Source organism: Amblyraja radiata, chromosome 5 (genome assembly GCF_010909765.2).
Source record: "Amblyraja radiata isolate CabotCenter1 chromosome 5, sAmbRad1.1.pri, whole genome shotgun sequence".
In the NCBI taxonomy this organism is placed as follows: Eukaryota; Metazoa; Chordata; class Chondrichthyes; order Rajiformes; family Rajidae; genus Amblyraja; species Amblyraja radiata.
The window spans coordinates 32,478,852-32,495,317 of record NC_045960.1 but is presented as its reverse complement, the minus strand read 5'-3'; the positions used below and the strand labels follow the sequence as shown (position 1 = coordinate 32,495,317).

General features: G+C 45.5%; 1 protein-coding gene across 5 annotated transcripts in view; it reads left to right on the top strand.

Moving 5' to 3' along the window:
• mtfr2 (mitochondrial fission regulator 2) overlaps positions 1-16,466 on the top strand; it is a 55,887-nt gene that overhangs the window by 13,245 nt on the left and 26,176 nt on the right. For all 5 annotated transcript variants that reach the window (XM_033020949.1, XM_033020946.1, XM_033020947.1 and 2 more), the window contains 4 exons: positions 561-679; positions 2,863-3,083; positions 3,498-3,834; positions 3,913-4,093. In XM_033020949.1, the coding sequence (XP_032876840.1) occupies positions 561-679; positions 2,863-3,083; positions 3,498-3,834; positions 3,913-4,093 (858 nt within the window). The remainder of the gene's footprint in view (positions 1-560; positions 680-2,862; positions 3,084-3,497; positions 3,835-3,912; positions 4,094-16,466) is intronic.

Below are 16,466 nucleotides of genomic sequence, written 5' to 3'. Positions count from 1 at the left end.
TTAGTAAAATGCCATCACTATAATGGGGTTAAACTATAGGTCACTCAACAGGCACGGAAGATAGAGGAACAAATATAGATCATAGAATAGCGAACCAAAGTTTCTTCCACTTCTGAATTTGGCATGGTGATTAAAGATCTTAAAATACCCTGTTGATGATGATGATATTTTATTATCACATGTACTTGGGACAGTGAAATTCATTGTTTTGCTTACAATATACAAAGCATGCAAAGAGCCGGCGACAAAGTTGCATAAGTATTTAATTTCTTCCCGATGGTCCTTCTTTATTCTCGCCGCACCACACCCCCACGCCGTTTTTAACAAATTACACACGAAAGTGTGAAAACGTTAAACACACAGATCAACGGGTAGTAGGCATTTGTCAATCAATCTCTCATTTTAAGTATTTTTGTCAAATCTCTGAAATTTGGTTCCAGTTGGTGTTTTGTTAATTGTCCAGTGACATTTGTTTTATAATTGTTTCTCTAATTCCCATTGTACATTTGTTTATAAAGGTTTATGCATAGAATTATACATTTAACTAGGCCTTTTTGTAGGTTTTAGAAGGACTAAGTATGGCTCACTTGAATAGCTACACCCCTAAACCTATGGTTCCATCGTTGGCCGATGTAGCATGGATCGCTGATGATGATGATGACGTTTTAACTCGATTTAGGTAAGTATGTGTACTGCAGCTTTAGAATTATAAGGACATTAGCACATCACAGATTTTTTTCCTATTATTTTCATTATAGATAATAATCCAATAATTGAAGTGTAAACCAATAATTGTAAATGTATATTTGTAATTTGTTTCCACTTATTTTACCTGTAGATTCTTTATAATAGACAATTCAAAAAAAATTAATCTGCTATTAAGAAACATGGTTTGAATTTAAAGTTATTCAGAAATAAACTATACTGAAAAAAAGTGTCCAATTATATGCTGATAACATTCTGATGTACATTTCAAAGATTGTCATATATCCCAAAATGGGATATATCCCAAAATGGAGCAATGGAATTCTTGCAGCAGCACAACATATGTAAACATAGTACAGGTGCACAACCTTTTATCCGAAAGCCTTGGGACCAGACACTTTTCGTAATTCAGAATTTGTCGGTCTTCGGAATGGAAATTTTTTAGCGTAGATTTTAATGGCTGGCTCAGTGGTAGAGTGCTCGGCTCATATCCGCAAGGTCGCGAGTTTGCGCCTTGATCGCGGCAGTAAACTCGGTCGCGAGCTTGAGTCTTCAATGTAGTTTTTTCTTGCAGAATAAATGTTTGTATGAAATGCAGTGTAGGAGAGGTGTACTGACTGTGTGGGCAGAACTTTGGAAGTGATTGCCCACCAGTCTAAAAAGCCGCTGTGTCTCCCTGTCCCTGGGATAGCAGGGGGCGATCAAACAGCACAATACCCCCCTCCCCCTCCAACTCCAGAGGAATCCGCTCCCCGATGGGCCGCTACGGCGACAAGTGGCAGTTTGCCCACAGCCCGAGCTGCGCCCCCTCATCCGCCACCCCAAGAACAAGACGTACCTTGCACACCATCAGCTTCTGTCCCTACGTGTTCCTCTGGAGTTGGAGCGGGGCTGGGCTGGAGTTGCTGCTGGCTGTAGGTCTCTGGGATCTCCGTGCTTGCAGTGGGCCTGGGGGTCGGTGTCCCGTTGGTCCTGACGTCTCCGGCCACCCCCCTGGACTGGATCTGAGACTGGGAACTGTACCGCCCTTGCCCCCTCCCTCTGCAACTGCAAACAACCCCACTCTCCTGCAAGGGCGGTACAGTTCCCGGAGGATGGCAGGTGGCCGGAGACGTCAGGACCAACAGGAACCCGCTCGCCGATGGGCCCCTACGACGCCCCGAGCTGCGCCCCGTCATCCGCAACCCAGGTTCCTCTGTAGTTGGAGCGGGGCTGGGCTGGGCTGCTGTTGGCTGTGGGTCTCTGAGATCTCCGTGCTTGCAGTGGGCCTGGGGGTCGGTGTCCCGATGAGGGGGCGCAGCTCGGGGAACGGCTTCTGGTGGTCCTGACGTCTCCGGCCAGTTTGCAGTTTTCCTCTGGAGTTGGAACGGGGCTGGGCTGCTGCTGGCTGTGGGTCTCTGGGATCTCTGTGCTTGCAGTGGGCCTGGGGGTCGGTGTCCCGTTGGTCCTGACGTCTCCGGTGACTGGCACGGTCCTGCTGGTATCGCCGACTTGAAGACAGTGCAAAGCCCCCACGCCGGTGCAATGGGCGGGGAGCTGGAGAGGGGAGGGAAGGGGTCACACACATGGCCAGGAAGCAGAGGGGTGTATGTGGGGTGAAACTGAAGCGAGCGACAATCTGCTGCTGCCTGCCCCGCTGAGTTAAAAAGTTCCCACGCAAGACTCACGAAACACTGTGTATCGTGAGTCTACCGTGGGAACTTTTTAACTCAGCGGGCAGGCAGCAGCATATTGTCAATTATTAACCCTCCCGCGCAATATACCCTCACCTTCTCTTTTATGAATGGGGATTTAGTTCCCCTTTCTTCGAGGACCGACCGGAGGTTCCGCTGTCACCTCTGCGGGCCGCCCTCGGCGAACGTTTTCAAGGACCTTTCTTCAAGGACCGAAAGAATGGCCGCTATTCGGAGGTTTTCGTTATTTGGATCTTCGGATAAAAGGTTGTGCACCTGTACTCTGTAAACACCTGTGAACATTTCATGTAATAACTCTGTAAATATTTAGTAAATAGTCAAAGATTGCAAAAATTATCATCAAGCTAATAACTTAAATACTATGGATTAGGGTAACAGTTAATTTTCAAACATTAACATACTGAAAATCAGTTTTAGCATGAATTAATAATGAGAATTAATTGTTTGCTTTGTCTCACCCTAGGAATGAATGGCATCCTGCCAAAGCACAATGTAAGATCAGTTCTCATCACAAGTCGACAACTTCTGTAAATCATTTAAAAAAAGAGAGTAATGCTTGGAACCAAGGTGTATCAAATGAAAATGCCTTAAATAAGATTGCTCAACTTGAAGATGAATTATCATCCCTGAAGTCGCAAATGGCCATGATTATTTCAAAACAGGATCAAAGACCAGGTGCTACTTGTAAGTTATGTGGATGATTACGTATTTGTTGGCAAGTACACAAAAGATATTTAGGGATAACTAAAAGATTACAAGAGGTAAAAAAAAGTGTGCAGGATTGGATTTTGTACGGTAGCATAATTGATGTGATTTTTTTCCCCTTACATTTGTAATGGTTTAAATCTGCAGGATATTTTCAAAAATGTTGCTTTGATCACTGAACCTTGAATACTATGATCAGTTCTGGCTACTGAAACATGAGAAATACTCAACGCCTCTTTAATCTGTTAAAGTACCATTGAAACTACTAGAAAAGAGTCACCAGACTAATCCAAGCATTGGCTTTTGCACTTCAAACGGAAACCATTAAAAAAACACATTATGACGTATATTGAATAATTTACTGCTTTTTGAATAGATTTTTTCTGCTCCTAGGTTCATCTCGATTGGAATCAAATGGTTTTGCCATTCCTGGTACTCCTACCTTCATTCCTCTTTCAAGATCAGCATCAACACCACTTGGTGCTTTGAATCATCCTTCAATGACTACTACTGAACCAAAGATGTTGCCGCCGCTGCCGCCTCCACCACCACTACCAACCAAGAACAATGTTGTAGCAACTAAAGATCTCAATCAAAAGTGCCAAGCTTCGAAGATAAATTCTAGTCATGTGACCATCAAAGCAAAGCTAATTGAAAAACCCTCAAACTCCTTCAACATGATGGATGTATTGCAGGACATGCAGAAGGTCAAATTAAGAATAGTAGAAAGGTATTTATTTTGTAATTTAAGGAACTGGAACATTTCAGAGATTTGGCATATATTAAAAACTTGTTCTTGTTTTTACAGGTCACCAGGAGGGACACCTATAAGGGAAAAACCAGCAAATAAAGCACACATTTCTGATCCAGCAGCACTTATTGCTGATGCCTTAAAACGCAAGTTTGAACACACATACCTTAACGATTCTTCTGATAAAGAAAACGAGTCCTCTGAATTCTCTCCGCTATCGAGTCCAGAGACTTCAAAGGTAAGTTGATTCATATAAACCATTTAAGTTTAAAAATACTCAACAGATTAAGCAGCATTTGCTAATAGCATTCACAGATACTGCACATCTTGTTCAATGTTTCCTGTATTTTCTGTTTGTTAGATTTCCAGCATCTGAATTTATTATTGTAGAAGTTCTTTAACATGGCTTTAAAGTTTTGTATCATTATTTGTAACTAAATGCATGCTAAAAAAGGAAAGTTGAACAGTTTACCAAATTATTTATTATTTCAAAACATTGTGTTAACCTTGTTAGAAGTTCTTTGATAGCAACGCAAATTGTGAAATATGGTCATCTTGCTTGTGACCTTTGGCTAAATTATATGTTTGGTTTGTGGCCCTATATTAGTCAGAAAGATTAGCTTCCATATGCATCAATAGCGTCTGAAAAGAGTGGCCAAAACAAGTAGTTTCGCTGTTCTGTTGTCTGAAAAATGTACTCGCTTCACTCTTGAAAATAATTTATAAACTGCCTTGTTTTCTATATTTTTAGATATGTTTTCTGTTTGAATTACATTTTTTTTTGTTGGATTTTGTGAAATTTCCAAAGCTGAGGAAATATGACTGTCCACTAAAATGGGCATGTTCTTCCTATCTGCTCATACTGCAGCTGTTATAATGTGTGGTAATATTTAGGAGATTTACATTTCATTTTGATTTTTGTATCTGCTTGGGAATTCTGCAATAGTATCAAAAAGAGGGCAATTTCCAGATGTATGCTGATAATAACTCAATAATCCTTGTCATTGCTACTTTTGACTATTCCAATGTCTGATACCCAGTACTTGATAGCAAAAAAAATCTTCCAACCACACATTATGAAGATCAAGGTTCAAGAATATTCTATTGTCATATGTACTGGAACAATAGCACAACAGCAGCAGCATAAAAAGCCCAGAAACACTATGCACGGAGATAATATACAACAAACAAGATGTTCAATAAATTAATAACCATAATACTCATGCAAAGACATCCAAAGTCCTTAGTGCAACCAAAGACAGGCCATAGTTCATAGTTGAGGTTAATGTTCTGTAGTTTTCGAGGGCCAGATGATTGTTGGGAAGAAGCTATTCTTGAACCTGGTGTTCACGTTTTTACTGATGGTAGGATTGAAATGAGAGCATGGCCAGCATGATGTGGGTCTTTGATTACTTACTGGCTTTTGAGGCAGGGCTTCCGATAGACCCTCTCAATGGAGGGGATGCCAATAGCTATGATGGGCTGGGCAGTGCCCACCATTTTCTGCAATCTCTGTTGTACCCGGGCATTCGAGTTGTCGAACCATACTGATGCGACCAGTCCATACGCTCTCTCTACTTTTAGGGTTGGGTTTTATTATTGCCATGTGTATTGAGGTACCGTGAAAAGCTTTGTTTTGCATGCTATCCAATTAGATAATGTTATACTTAATTACAATTAAGTCAAACTCAAGAACAATGAATAGAGCAAAGGGGAAGATAAAGAGTGCAGAATATATTTCTCAGCGTTGTAGCGCATCAGTAACAGACAAAGCTCAATGCTTGCGCTTTCAAGCTTCTTTCTCTTCTGCCCAACAAGAGTGAGGATGAGGAATGACCAATGTGGAACAAGTCTATGTTGCCTGCTTTTCCACGGCAATGTGAAGTGTAGATGGAGGCAATGGTGGCAGTCTGGTCTGTATGATGGACAGGAATAGACTTATGATTCGTTGCAATTTCCTGCAGACTTGGGCAGAGTTGTTCCCAAAGCAAGCGGAGGTGCAACCCGACAGTATGCTTTCTATTGTGCGCCTGTAGTAGTTAGTAAAATCATTGGAGATATGCCGAATTTCCCCAGTCTCCTAAAGAAGTACAGGCAGACTGATCACGACAGATTGTTCGTAATAGTAACGTCAAAAATGTTCTCAACCATTTCTATTTCGCACCATTTCACACCAATGATGCTGACTCGGGCATGTTCTCCATCATGCTTTCTGAAATTGATAACTAGCTTTTTTGGATTCGTCGAGGGAGAGGTTGTCCTGGTATTGTGTTATTAAGTTCTCTATCTCCTTCCTGTATTCTGTCTTGTCATTGTATGGACTGTTGTTTTACCATTCACTTTTCCTTGCTTTTATTCACAAATTAAGGTGAATCCTCAAATTTCAACGGACGTTAAAGTGTAATACAATTAATTAGATGGCATGTTGAACTTTGCAAAATTCAGACTAGCTAGATTATTCTCACATACAATCTACACTTATTGAAATAAATGATTTTAACGAAGCAGTGGGGAAACTGATTACAATTTTGTAAAATTAAGTTTATCAAAATTTACGAATAATTGTTATTTATCTTTCTCCCATCCAGTTTGGGCAACATATTCCAAAACATGACAACCGAAATATTTTGAAGACTGGTAAATTAATCCAACCAGGAAATGTAAAAGTTGGTAAACATTACTAATCAGTGAAAAGAAATGGGCAACACTGAAGGTGGTGCTTTGTAAAATAGATGAAAGCAATAGGAGCAATGCTTGTTAATCATAATTCCTATGTAAGTCATCCACTGAGGATAACCTGCTGTTAGTTAAGAAGACTAGCACAAGGTATTGTAAATTATACATATGAACTTAGCTAGAATTCATGAAATCTCATTTTTTAAGAAATTATTTTTCTTTCAAAGTGACCGTTTAAGTATATTCAGCTAATGCTGTGCCAGCAATCAATAATCTTTTTGATTTGTGTCTTATCTTCGGATTGTGCTTGTAAATTTTGTAAAGATTGGAGAATGAGACTTCAGCAGTGTTCAGAGTGAAACAAGATCATGTCATGTAAATGTATGATTCAACAATTAAACTGTGTGAAAAATTCACTTACTTGCATTCATTTTTACAAATGTATTAAATGTAAAAGTTACCCCCCCTCCCCTCTCACACACACACACACACTACACAAATTGAACCTTTGATTTACTTTAAATATTTTGCTTTGTATCAGGTGCATTTTTTGGTTGTATGCAAATTGGTTTATTTCAGTAAATCTTATTTTCTTGGGAATCTGTTGGATGATGTGTTTTCAATTTCAATTTTTATTTAAAGGGGCAAAATAGTTAACTTTGATGGTTCATTTAAAAAAAAGACATGTAAAATGTATTTGTTAAGATGCATTTAGATTGACCTGCAATAAAAGGAAGAGATGCGGGGGGGGGGGGGGGGGTGTGTGTGGGGGCGGGGAGGGAGAGAGCTCGGAGAAAATACGGGGGTATCAGGGGAGAGGGAGGCAGGAGCCAGCGAGGGGGACCAGAGGGGAAGCGGTTGGAGCGGACTCACAGTGGTCGCTGGAACACTGGTTGCTGGTCGTTCTCCTCCGCCGAGAGCAGATTCTCAGCTTTCCGTTTGGTGACATTTCTCGTGCCGTGCGGGCCGTTTCCAGTCCCTCCGAAAATTTTGTCCGGTTGGAAACTTCCGCTGACCATCCACCGCTTCAGACGCGATGGCACAGGAAGGGGCGGACTGTCCCGCATAGTGAAAGGAGAAAAGACCAATCCACGCGGCACTGAACTGCAAGAGAGATCGATCTGCGCACGCGCAGTTTTTAAGATTTTTAAACCTCGCTAAAGTTTGCATTAGACCACCGATCGGACCGAAAATTGGTGCAATCGCAGTGCAGGAGAACGGTGAGTAAGCTGGCGAAAAATCGTAGCGCTATCGCGTAATATTTTTGCGCAAATAGAATGACAGTGCAACCGGAAGATAACAAGATCAGAGCTTTAGTTATGTATAGATGAAAATTTTATTTGTAAAATGGGTCTTCACCTCTGGAAGCATACACTATAAAATCACATGAGCAACACAGCTTTTAACCTGTAAAGACTGACCAGGATTAATGATACCAAAGTTCAAACAGGAAGCTAATATTCCATTTTTTATAAGAGGGTATTTGCATGTAGGGCTTTTTAACTAAGCTTTATGGAATTTCATTTCCTACCACTAGAGTGTGATCATTAGTTGAAAATTGGTTTATCTTACGATAAAATATCACCATCTTTAAAAGTGCATAACGATTAGATTATGGATTTAAATGTACCAATCTCTGATTGTCAAGAGTGTTTTATTGTCATATGTCCCAGATGGAACAATGACATTCTTACTTGCAGCAGCAAACAGAATATGTAAACATAGTATGCTGTAAGCAATATGTTTCCAAATACACAGGACAAGATGTTAAAAAATCCAAAGTGCCAAATATCAACTTGCTCCCGGTGGTGATGGGAGCCGTATGCACTCACCTATGCTCCTCCGATGTTGAGAAAGGCTAGGCAGACACGTCGTTGGGGTTATCAAGTGGGCATCTACTTTCTTCAACGTTTCGTTGATTGAACCCACGACGTCTCCAGTGGCTCAGCGGTGCATTCTGGCGTCACAGAACCACCCCCCTCTGCATGTCTAGTCAGTTATTTGGGAGACCAAATGGGGTCTTTCCTCTTCAGCCAGAGCCACTGGCTACTCCGCTCTGCCACCCGTGATGTTTCTTTGATGGCCTGGCGTAGGGCTTGTCCGCTGATCCCCAGGTCCTTCATCAGTCTTAAGGGCCTGTCCCACGAGCATGCGACCTGCATGCGGAAAGTGTGACCAAACCGGAAGCGGGGGCAGCGTGGAGGTCGAGTGAGTGACGTGAAGTTCGAGCGAAGTCCGCGGGAAGTTCGCGCGTGACGTACGGCGTCAAGATGTGCGTCCGGCGTCGAGACGCTGCGTATGCCCGTCGAGGTGGCTGCGGGCCGGCAGGCCGTTGGTGCACGGAATTTTTGAACACGGTCAGTTTTTCGGAGCCCCGTGCGATGTCGGGACCAGCTCCCTACGGCTCCGGCAATCGAAGTGGGACCGGTCCCGCGAGGCCATACGGCTCAAGCGACCACGTTAGGTCGCGCTTGCTGCATGGAGTCGCATGCTCGTGGGACAGGCCCTTTACGGTTGATGTTGCCACGAACACTAAGTGTTGTAGTGTTTACAACATTGAGGTTACAGCCTAATTGTAGGGAAGAAGCTGACGTTACAGTTTTCAGGCTCCTGTACCTTCCCAATGGCAGGCGTGAAATGAGTGTGTGGCTGGGATGGTCTGGGTCTCTGATGCTAGCTGCCATTTTGAGGCGTGATTCCGGTCAATCCCTTGGATGGTGGGGAAGTCGGAACCCGTGATGGACTGGGCAGTGTTCACAAATTTTTCCAGTCTTCTTATGCTCCTGGGCATTCAAGTTGCCGAACCAGGCCCAGATGCAACCAGTCAATATGCTCTCCACTGTACACCTGTAGAAGTTCAAGAGAATCCTCTGACATAACGAATCTCCGTAATCTTCTCAGGATTTAAATTGTCATTTAAGTTATGAATAATAGTTTGGTTTATTATTATCATGTGTGGTGAGATACATTGAAAAGCTTTTTGCGTGCTATCCAGTCAGCGAAAAGACTATACATGACTACAATCAAGCCGTCCACAGTGCACAGAGTACATAATGTAATTTCTTAGAACTCTTGATTTAAAATAAATACAGGTGATTTGAATTTCTTGCTCTTGCCCCATAATCCACGATTCCCTTGTAGTCCAAGAACTCAGCTTCCGCATTTGTATCCCTTTGGGCACTAGAGAATTCCATGTCATCATAGGTGGTACAGGCTGAACCCGCTATGGCTGAATATTTGGGGCAATTGATAGAATGCAGATCCAGTCAACTGTTTTGTCCTAGACTTTATACAAAGTTTGTCCTGTCTGTACAGAGTTTGTACGTTCTTTATGTAACCGGTTTCCTCCCACACACCAAAGACGTACAGGTTTGTAGGTTAATTGGCTTGCGTTTGTATACTTGGTATGGGTGTAAATTGTCCCTAGTGTGTGTAGGCTTGTGTTAATGTGTGTGGATCACTGCTTGGTGCGGACTTGGTGGGCCGAAGGGTCTATTTCCGCGCTGTATCTCTAAAGTAAATTAAAAGTTTCTTGAGTGTTGTTGGAGTTGCACTCATTTGGTCAAATGGGGAGTATTCTACCGCACTCTTGACATGTGCCTTGTAGACCACAAGTAAAGTGGGCCAGGAGGTGAGTCACTAACTGCAGATAATTCAGCCTGTGAGCAACTGGTATTTAAGTGGCTGGTCCCCTCAATCTTGCATGTTTCAATGAAATAATATCTCCTAATGTTACAAGAGAGGTAGAAGTTGGTGTAAAAGAGGTTTATTGATTAAGGAGGATGTCATGACTCATGACAGTGGTCTGAGATGACATTACTGATGTTTATCCAGTGAGGCTACATGGGTGGAGCTGAGAAATATGAAAGGGATGTTCACCTTGTTGAGAGTATACTACAGGCCCACGAATAGTGAGCAGGAATTAGATGCTAGGACATTGCAGGCAGCTGCAGGACAAATAAGGTTGTCATAGTAGGGGATTTTAAGTTTCCAAGCATTGACAGGGCCTGTCATAGTGCAAAAGGTTTAGACTGGGTAGAATTTGTCAAATGTGTTCAGGAAAGTTTCCTCTGGCAATATGCAGAGGGCCCAACGTGGTAGAGAGCAACGCTTGATCTAGTATTAATAAATTGGGAGGAGCGAATAGATTAAGTGTTTGTGGATGATCCTTTTGGGACCAATGATCACTGTTCTATTAGCTTTAAGATAGTTATGGATAAAGATAGGGTGGGCCTGCTATTTAAAATTCTAAATAAGCGAGTTTGGTATTCCGACTGCGCCTGCCGAGGTCATAGGTCACTAGCTATAACCAGTCCCGGCAATGGTGGTGCTGCGTTGTGTGCAGGCTTGCTTTTCATCCGTGGTCGTGGTGGGGCCTCGCTCACCATCGCTGTGGCCGCTGTTGTGTTGCTGCTGGGCCATCCCCGTCCCCTCCCCGGCATCCCGCCCCTGTCCGGGGGTGGCCCTGGGCTGGCGGGTCGGCCCTGGATTTGCAGCCGCTGGCTCCAGCTCGGCTCTGTCCCGCCGGATTGGCCGGCAGCCCTCCACCCCCCTCCCCTCAGTCCGACACCGAGATCCTGCTGAAGATGGGCAGCTCGAAGATGGGTGACTCTGAGTCGCTGCTGCCGGAGTCGTCCTGGTTGGAGAGAGGGTCTGCGGACGGGCTCCAGCCCCAAGCCCAGAGTCCGGGCCAGCTCCAACTCCAGGTCAGGGCTGCAGGCCGCCCAGAGCGCGGCCCAGTCGAGCGCCGGGCCGGAGGAGGCTGAGCCCAGGCGAGGCCAGGGCCCTCACTCCTCCTTGGGGTTGCGGATGAAGTGGCAGCGGGTACCGTAGGGGCAGAAGCCGGTGGTGTGGAAGGTACGTCTTGTACTTGGGGTGGCGGCTGAGGGAGCGCAATGCGGCCAGGCCGTGGGCGAACTGGCACTTGTCGCCCTAGCAGCCCATCGGGGAGCGGGTTCCTCTGGAGTTGGAGCGGGGTTGAGCTGGAGTTGACGCTGGCTGTGTCCGAGCTGTCGGTTGGACGGGGGAGGTGAGCTGGGGTTGGTGCTTCTCCGCGCTGGCGGTGGGCCTGGGGGCCGGTGTCCCGTTGGTCCGGATGTCTCAGGCCGCCCCCAGGCGGGAATGAGACACTCGAGGTGGGGGTGGGGGGGGAAACCGGGTAGCAATCAACCTTTAACAAATCCCATGATTTCTTGTGTTTTTCGGAATACCGAACTCGCTTGTTGGAGCAGGTCAAATTTGAAGGTATTAGGAACTCGCTCAGGTTGATTGGAGTAGGTTATTTGCAGGAAAAAGAATGACCGGACAGTGGGAGGTTTTTAAGTGTGCTGACAAGGTCATTTATGTTTCTGCTGGAGTGAAGGGCAAGGCTGGTGAGCATAAGGAAGATTGGATGACGAGAGAAATTGAGGCTCTGGTCAAGAATAAGAAGGAGGCACAGAGTAGGTATAAACAGCTAGGATCAACTGTATCGGAGAAGTTTCGGGAACTGAGGAGCGCAGGAGGGCAAAAAGAGGACAGGAGATAGCTCTGGCAAATGATATTAAGGATAAACCCAGATTGTATCCATATCAATGATTTGGATGAGAACATATGAGGCATGATTAATAAGTTTGTATATGGCATTAAAGTGTGTGATATTGCAGTTAGTGAAGATGGCTATCAAAAATTATAGCAGGATCTTGAATGGTTGTGCATGTAGCTTGAGGAATTTAATACAGGCGCTCCTCAACTTACGATGGGGTTACGTTCCGATAAACCCATCGAAAATATCGGAAGTAGAAAATGCATTTAATACATCTAACCTACCAACCATTCTCTCTCTTCTGAAAAGGCTCGAGAATGGTGGGAGAAGGCACTGGGGCATACTGAGGTTTTCTGTTGCACGTCGCAGTCTGAAGCCCTCGTCCGGCCTCGAGTGCCGCTCAATACTTGGTTTGATTGCCTGCGATTTTAACTTCTGCTTGCTATTGACTTTAGTTTAGTTTAGAGATACAGCGTGGAAACAGGCCCTTCGGCCCACCGGGTCCGCGCCGACCAGTGACCCCCGCGTATTAACACCATCCTACACACACCAGGGACAATTTTTACATTTACCAAGCCAATTAACTTACATACCTGTACGTCTTTGGAGTGCGGCAGGAAACCGAAAATCTCGGAGAAAACCCATGCAGGTCAAGGGAGAACGTACAAACTCCGTAGTCGGCATCGAACCCGGGTCTCCGACGCTGCATTCGCTGTAAGGCAGCAACTCTACTGCTGTGCCACCGTGCCATTTGTACTGCCGTGGGGTCTGGGCTGCAGCTCTTGAAGCCGTTGCAACTCCTGTTTTAGGCTATCATAGCGCATATCACTAGCGGGAAAAGATCAAAATTCGAAGTACGGTTTCTATTGGTTGTGTATCGCTTTTGCACCATCGTTAAGTCGAAATATCGTAAGTCGAAACATCGCAAGTCGAGGAGCATCTGTCCGGAGAAGTGTGAGGTGTTGCACTTTGTAGGTCTAACCAGCACAGGACCTACACCGTGAATGGGAGGGTTCTGTGGAGTGCAAGGACATATATCCTTGAAATTGACGTAAGTAGATAGGGTGGTTGCGAAAGCTATCGGCACATTGGCCTTCATTAATCAGAGTACAGAATATAGAAGTTGGTAGTTTATGTTACAGTTGTACAAGCCCCCTTTGGAGTGTTGTGTTCCATTTTGGTCACCTTGCTACAGGTGAGATGTTAAGCTGGAAAGGGTGCAGAGAAGCTTTACATGGATGTTGCCAAGACTTGAGGGCCTGAGCTATAGGGAGAGGTTAAGCAGGCTAGGACATTATTCCTTGGAGTGGAAGGTAAAACCTTGAGATATTCCAGAAAATGAAAGATCCAAAAATTAGAGGGGGAAAGAAATATCTTTGAGTGAATTAACTTTTTCGACCACTCATCCATAGGTGTCAAAAAATGTAAAAATTCAGAATGAAGAAATACTATTTACTAAAGCTAAGGAATAATGTTGCCAGTTTTTGAAGTCTACAGAATGTCATTATACAGGAAAGAATGCATTGGTCAAGTGGCTGACGAATGTTTAGAGTTGCTGGAGGGAGACAGTGTTATCATTTGAATTACACATGACGCACGTAAGCTAATAACGTTAAAACAATGATTTAAATGCCAACGCATTGTGATAAATTGAACCTAGGCTCAACCCAACTGGAACTTGACTACTTTAGGGAATTGAATATTGGTCTGAACACTGTTTAAACTGAACAGTAAGGGGAATAAAAGTTGTGATCTTGAAATACTTAATTGGTACTTGAGAACATTTCATCCAAATTTAGAAGTCCTTAACATCAGCTGGAACCAAGTCTATTAACCAAACTTGTCTTATAATATTTGGATTGAGCAAGCTTAATCACATCATATACAACTTGAACGTTGATGGTCTGTCATAGCTTAGAGGTGACCTCAATGTTTTGATGTGTTAATGGTGATCTTTTAAATCGGTACTTACCACAGTGATTTTGATTGAATCGCACTGTGTTCTAGTGCCAGTCTTTTGGTCCATCTCAAAATCAATGTACTAACACGATGTTTTGGAAGTAATTCTCCTTTGCTTTAGTAGAAGGTTTCTGATTCCACAGTCAGGTAACTGTTCATTTTTTGACTATCTCTTTATTTCATATAATAGCATTTACCTATTTATAGCTCCTAGAATTTGGATTAATTGGGCTAGCAATTGCACTATCACCATGCATGAAAAGGCACATAAAAATGCTGCAGTGTATCGGAGGGTCCGGGGATGGGATTGCGTTACACAGGATTGTCCCTGTTTCGTAGAATACTGCCTAACAGCAATGTTCCATTGACTGAAGCCCAGTAATCTATGCCGTGCACATATTGAGAATACGAATAGACTTTTTGTCATCCAGTTTCTTTTGTTATGAAGTTTGTGGAGAAAGTAATTTGATCTGTGACTTGGACAAAAGTGGTGGTGATTAAGGACAGGACTGGTTAAAGGCCATTCTCACGTTGCGAGTTGACACAAGAAGTAACCCGAGTTAAACCTCGTGGTAACAACGTACGATTAGCGTACGGCATTCGTGGACGCAACGTAATGCATCGTGGCGCTAACGGCAGGTACTCGTGTAACTTGTCGACTCTTGCAAAAAATCAAACATGTTTGAAATTTTCCACGAGTCAATTTTACTCTTGTGGTTAAGAATTGAAACATTTTAACTCGTTGTAATAACGTAGTGGCCCGTGCGTTTACCTTAGTGTATCGTGAGTCTACCGTGGGAACTCTTTAACTCAGCGGGCAGCCAGCAGCAGATTGTGGATCCCTTCAGTTTCCCAGCGACAATCACCTGCCATAACACGAGAGAAATCATGCACTGTTGTAGGTCTCCTTTGCACGTCGGTGTTTCTGTTTTTCTCCACTCATTGTTGACCCTATCTGTCACCACCCCCACCTTCACCCCTCTGCTTCCCGGCCATGTGTGTGACCCCTTCCCTCCCCAGCTCCCCGCCCATTGCACCGGCGTGGGGGCTTTGCATTGTCTTCACGTCGGTGATGCCAACAGGTCGATGCCAGTCGCCCCGGGGAAGTCGCTCCCTTCAGTTTCCCAGGGGGTCGGGACGGGGCTGGAGTTGGGAGGGAAAGGTGGTGGTGGTGGGGGGGGGGGGGGGGGGGGGGGGGTTGGTTGGTTAGGTGAGCAGGAGAGTGGGGTTGTTTGCAGTTGCAGAGGGAGAGGGCAAGGGCGGTACAGTTCCCAGTCTCAGCTCCTGTCTAGGGGGGTGGCCGGAGACGTCAGGACCAACGGGACACCGACCCCCAGGCCCACTGCAAGCACGGAGATCCCAGAGACCCACAGCCAGCAGCAACTCCAGCCCAGCCCCGCTCCAACTCCAGAGGAACACGCTCCCCGTAGGGGCAGAAGCTGATGGTGTGCAAGGTACGTCTTGTTCTTGGGGAGGCGGATGAGGGGGCGCAGTTCGGGCTGTGGGCGAACTGCCACTTGTCGCCGTAGCGGCCCATCGGGGAGCGGATTACTCTGGAGTTGGAGCGGGGCTGGGCTGGAGTTGCTGTTGGCTGTTGGCCTCTGGGTTCTCCGTGCTTGCGGTGGGCCTGGGGGTCGGTGTCCCATTGGTCCTGAAGTCTCCGGCCACCCCCCTGGACCGGAGCTGAGACTGGGACTGTACCGCCCTTGCCCCCTCCCTCTGCAACTGCAAACAACCCCACTCTCCTGCTCACCTAACCCACCCATCCCCCACCCCCCACCTTTCCCTCCCAACTCCAGTCCCGTCCCGACCCCCTGGGAAACTGAAGGGAGCGACTGCCCTGGTGTGACTGGCACTGACCTGCTGGCATCGTCGACGTGAAGACAGTGCAAAGCCCCCGCGCCGGTGCAATTGGCGGGGAGCTGGAGAGGGGAGGGAAGGGGTCACACACATGGCCGAGAAGCAGAGGGGTGTAGATGGGGGTGGTGACAGATAGGGCCAACAATGAGTGGAGAAAGACAGAAACACCGACGTGCAAAGGAGACCTACAACAGTGCATGATCTCTCTCGCGTAATGGCAGGTGATTGTCGCCTACCCGCTGTTTCTGACGCTAAAGCCTTGGGATCGTTGCCCTTCGTGTTGGCATGGAGGGGGAGGGGGGTATTGTGCTGTTTGATTGCCCCCTACTATCCCAGGGACAGGGAGACACAGCGGCTTTTGAGACTGGTGGGCAATAACTTCCAAAGTTCTGCCCACACAGTCAGTACACCTATCTACACTTGTCTCCCGCACTAAGATCACCCCGCAGAGAGTGATCCCAGCCTAACCCAAGAGCCATGTCACCCCAGACAGATTAATGACGCCCCCCCCCCCCAACCTCTCTCCATCTCAACTCACACCTGGGCACCGAAGCAACTCAGGAGGCGAACCCTGAGCTCCGTCTCACAACAA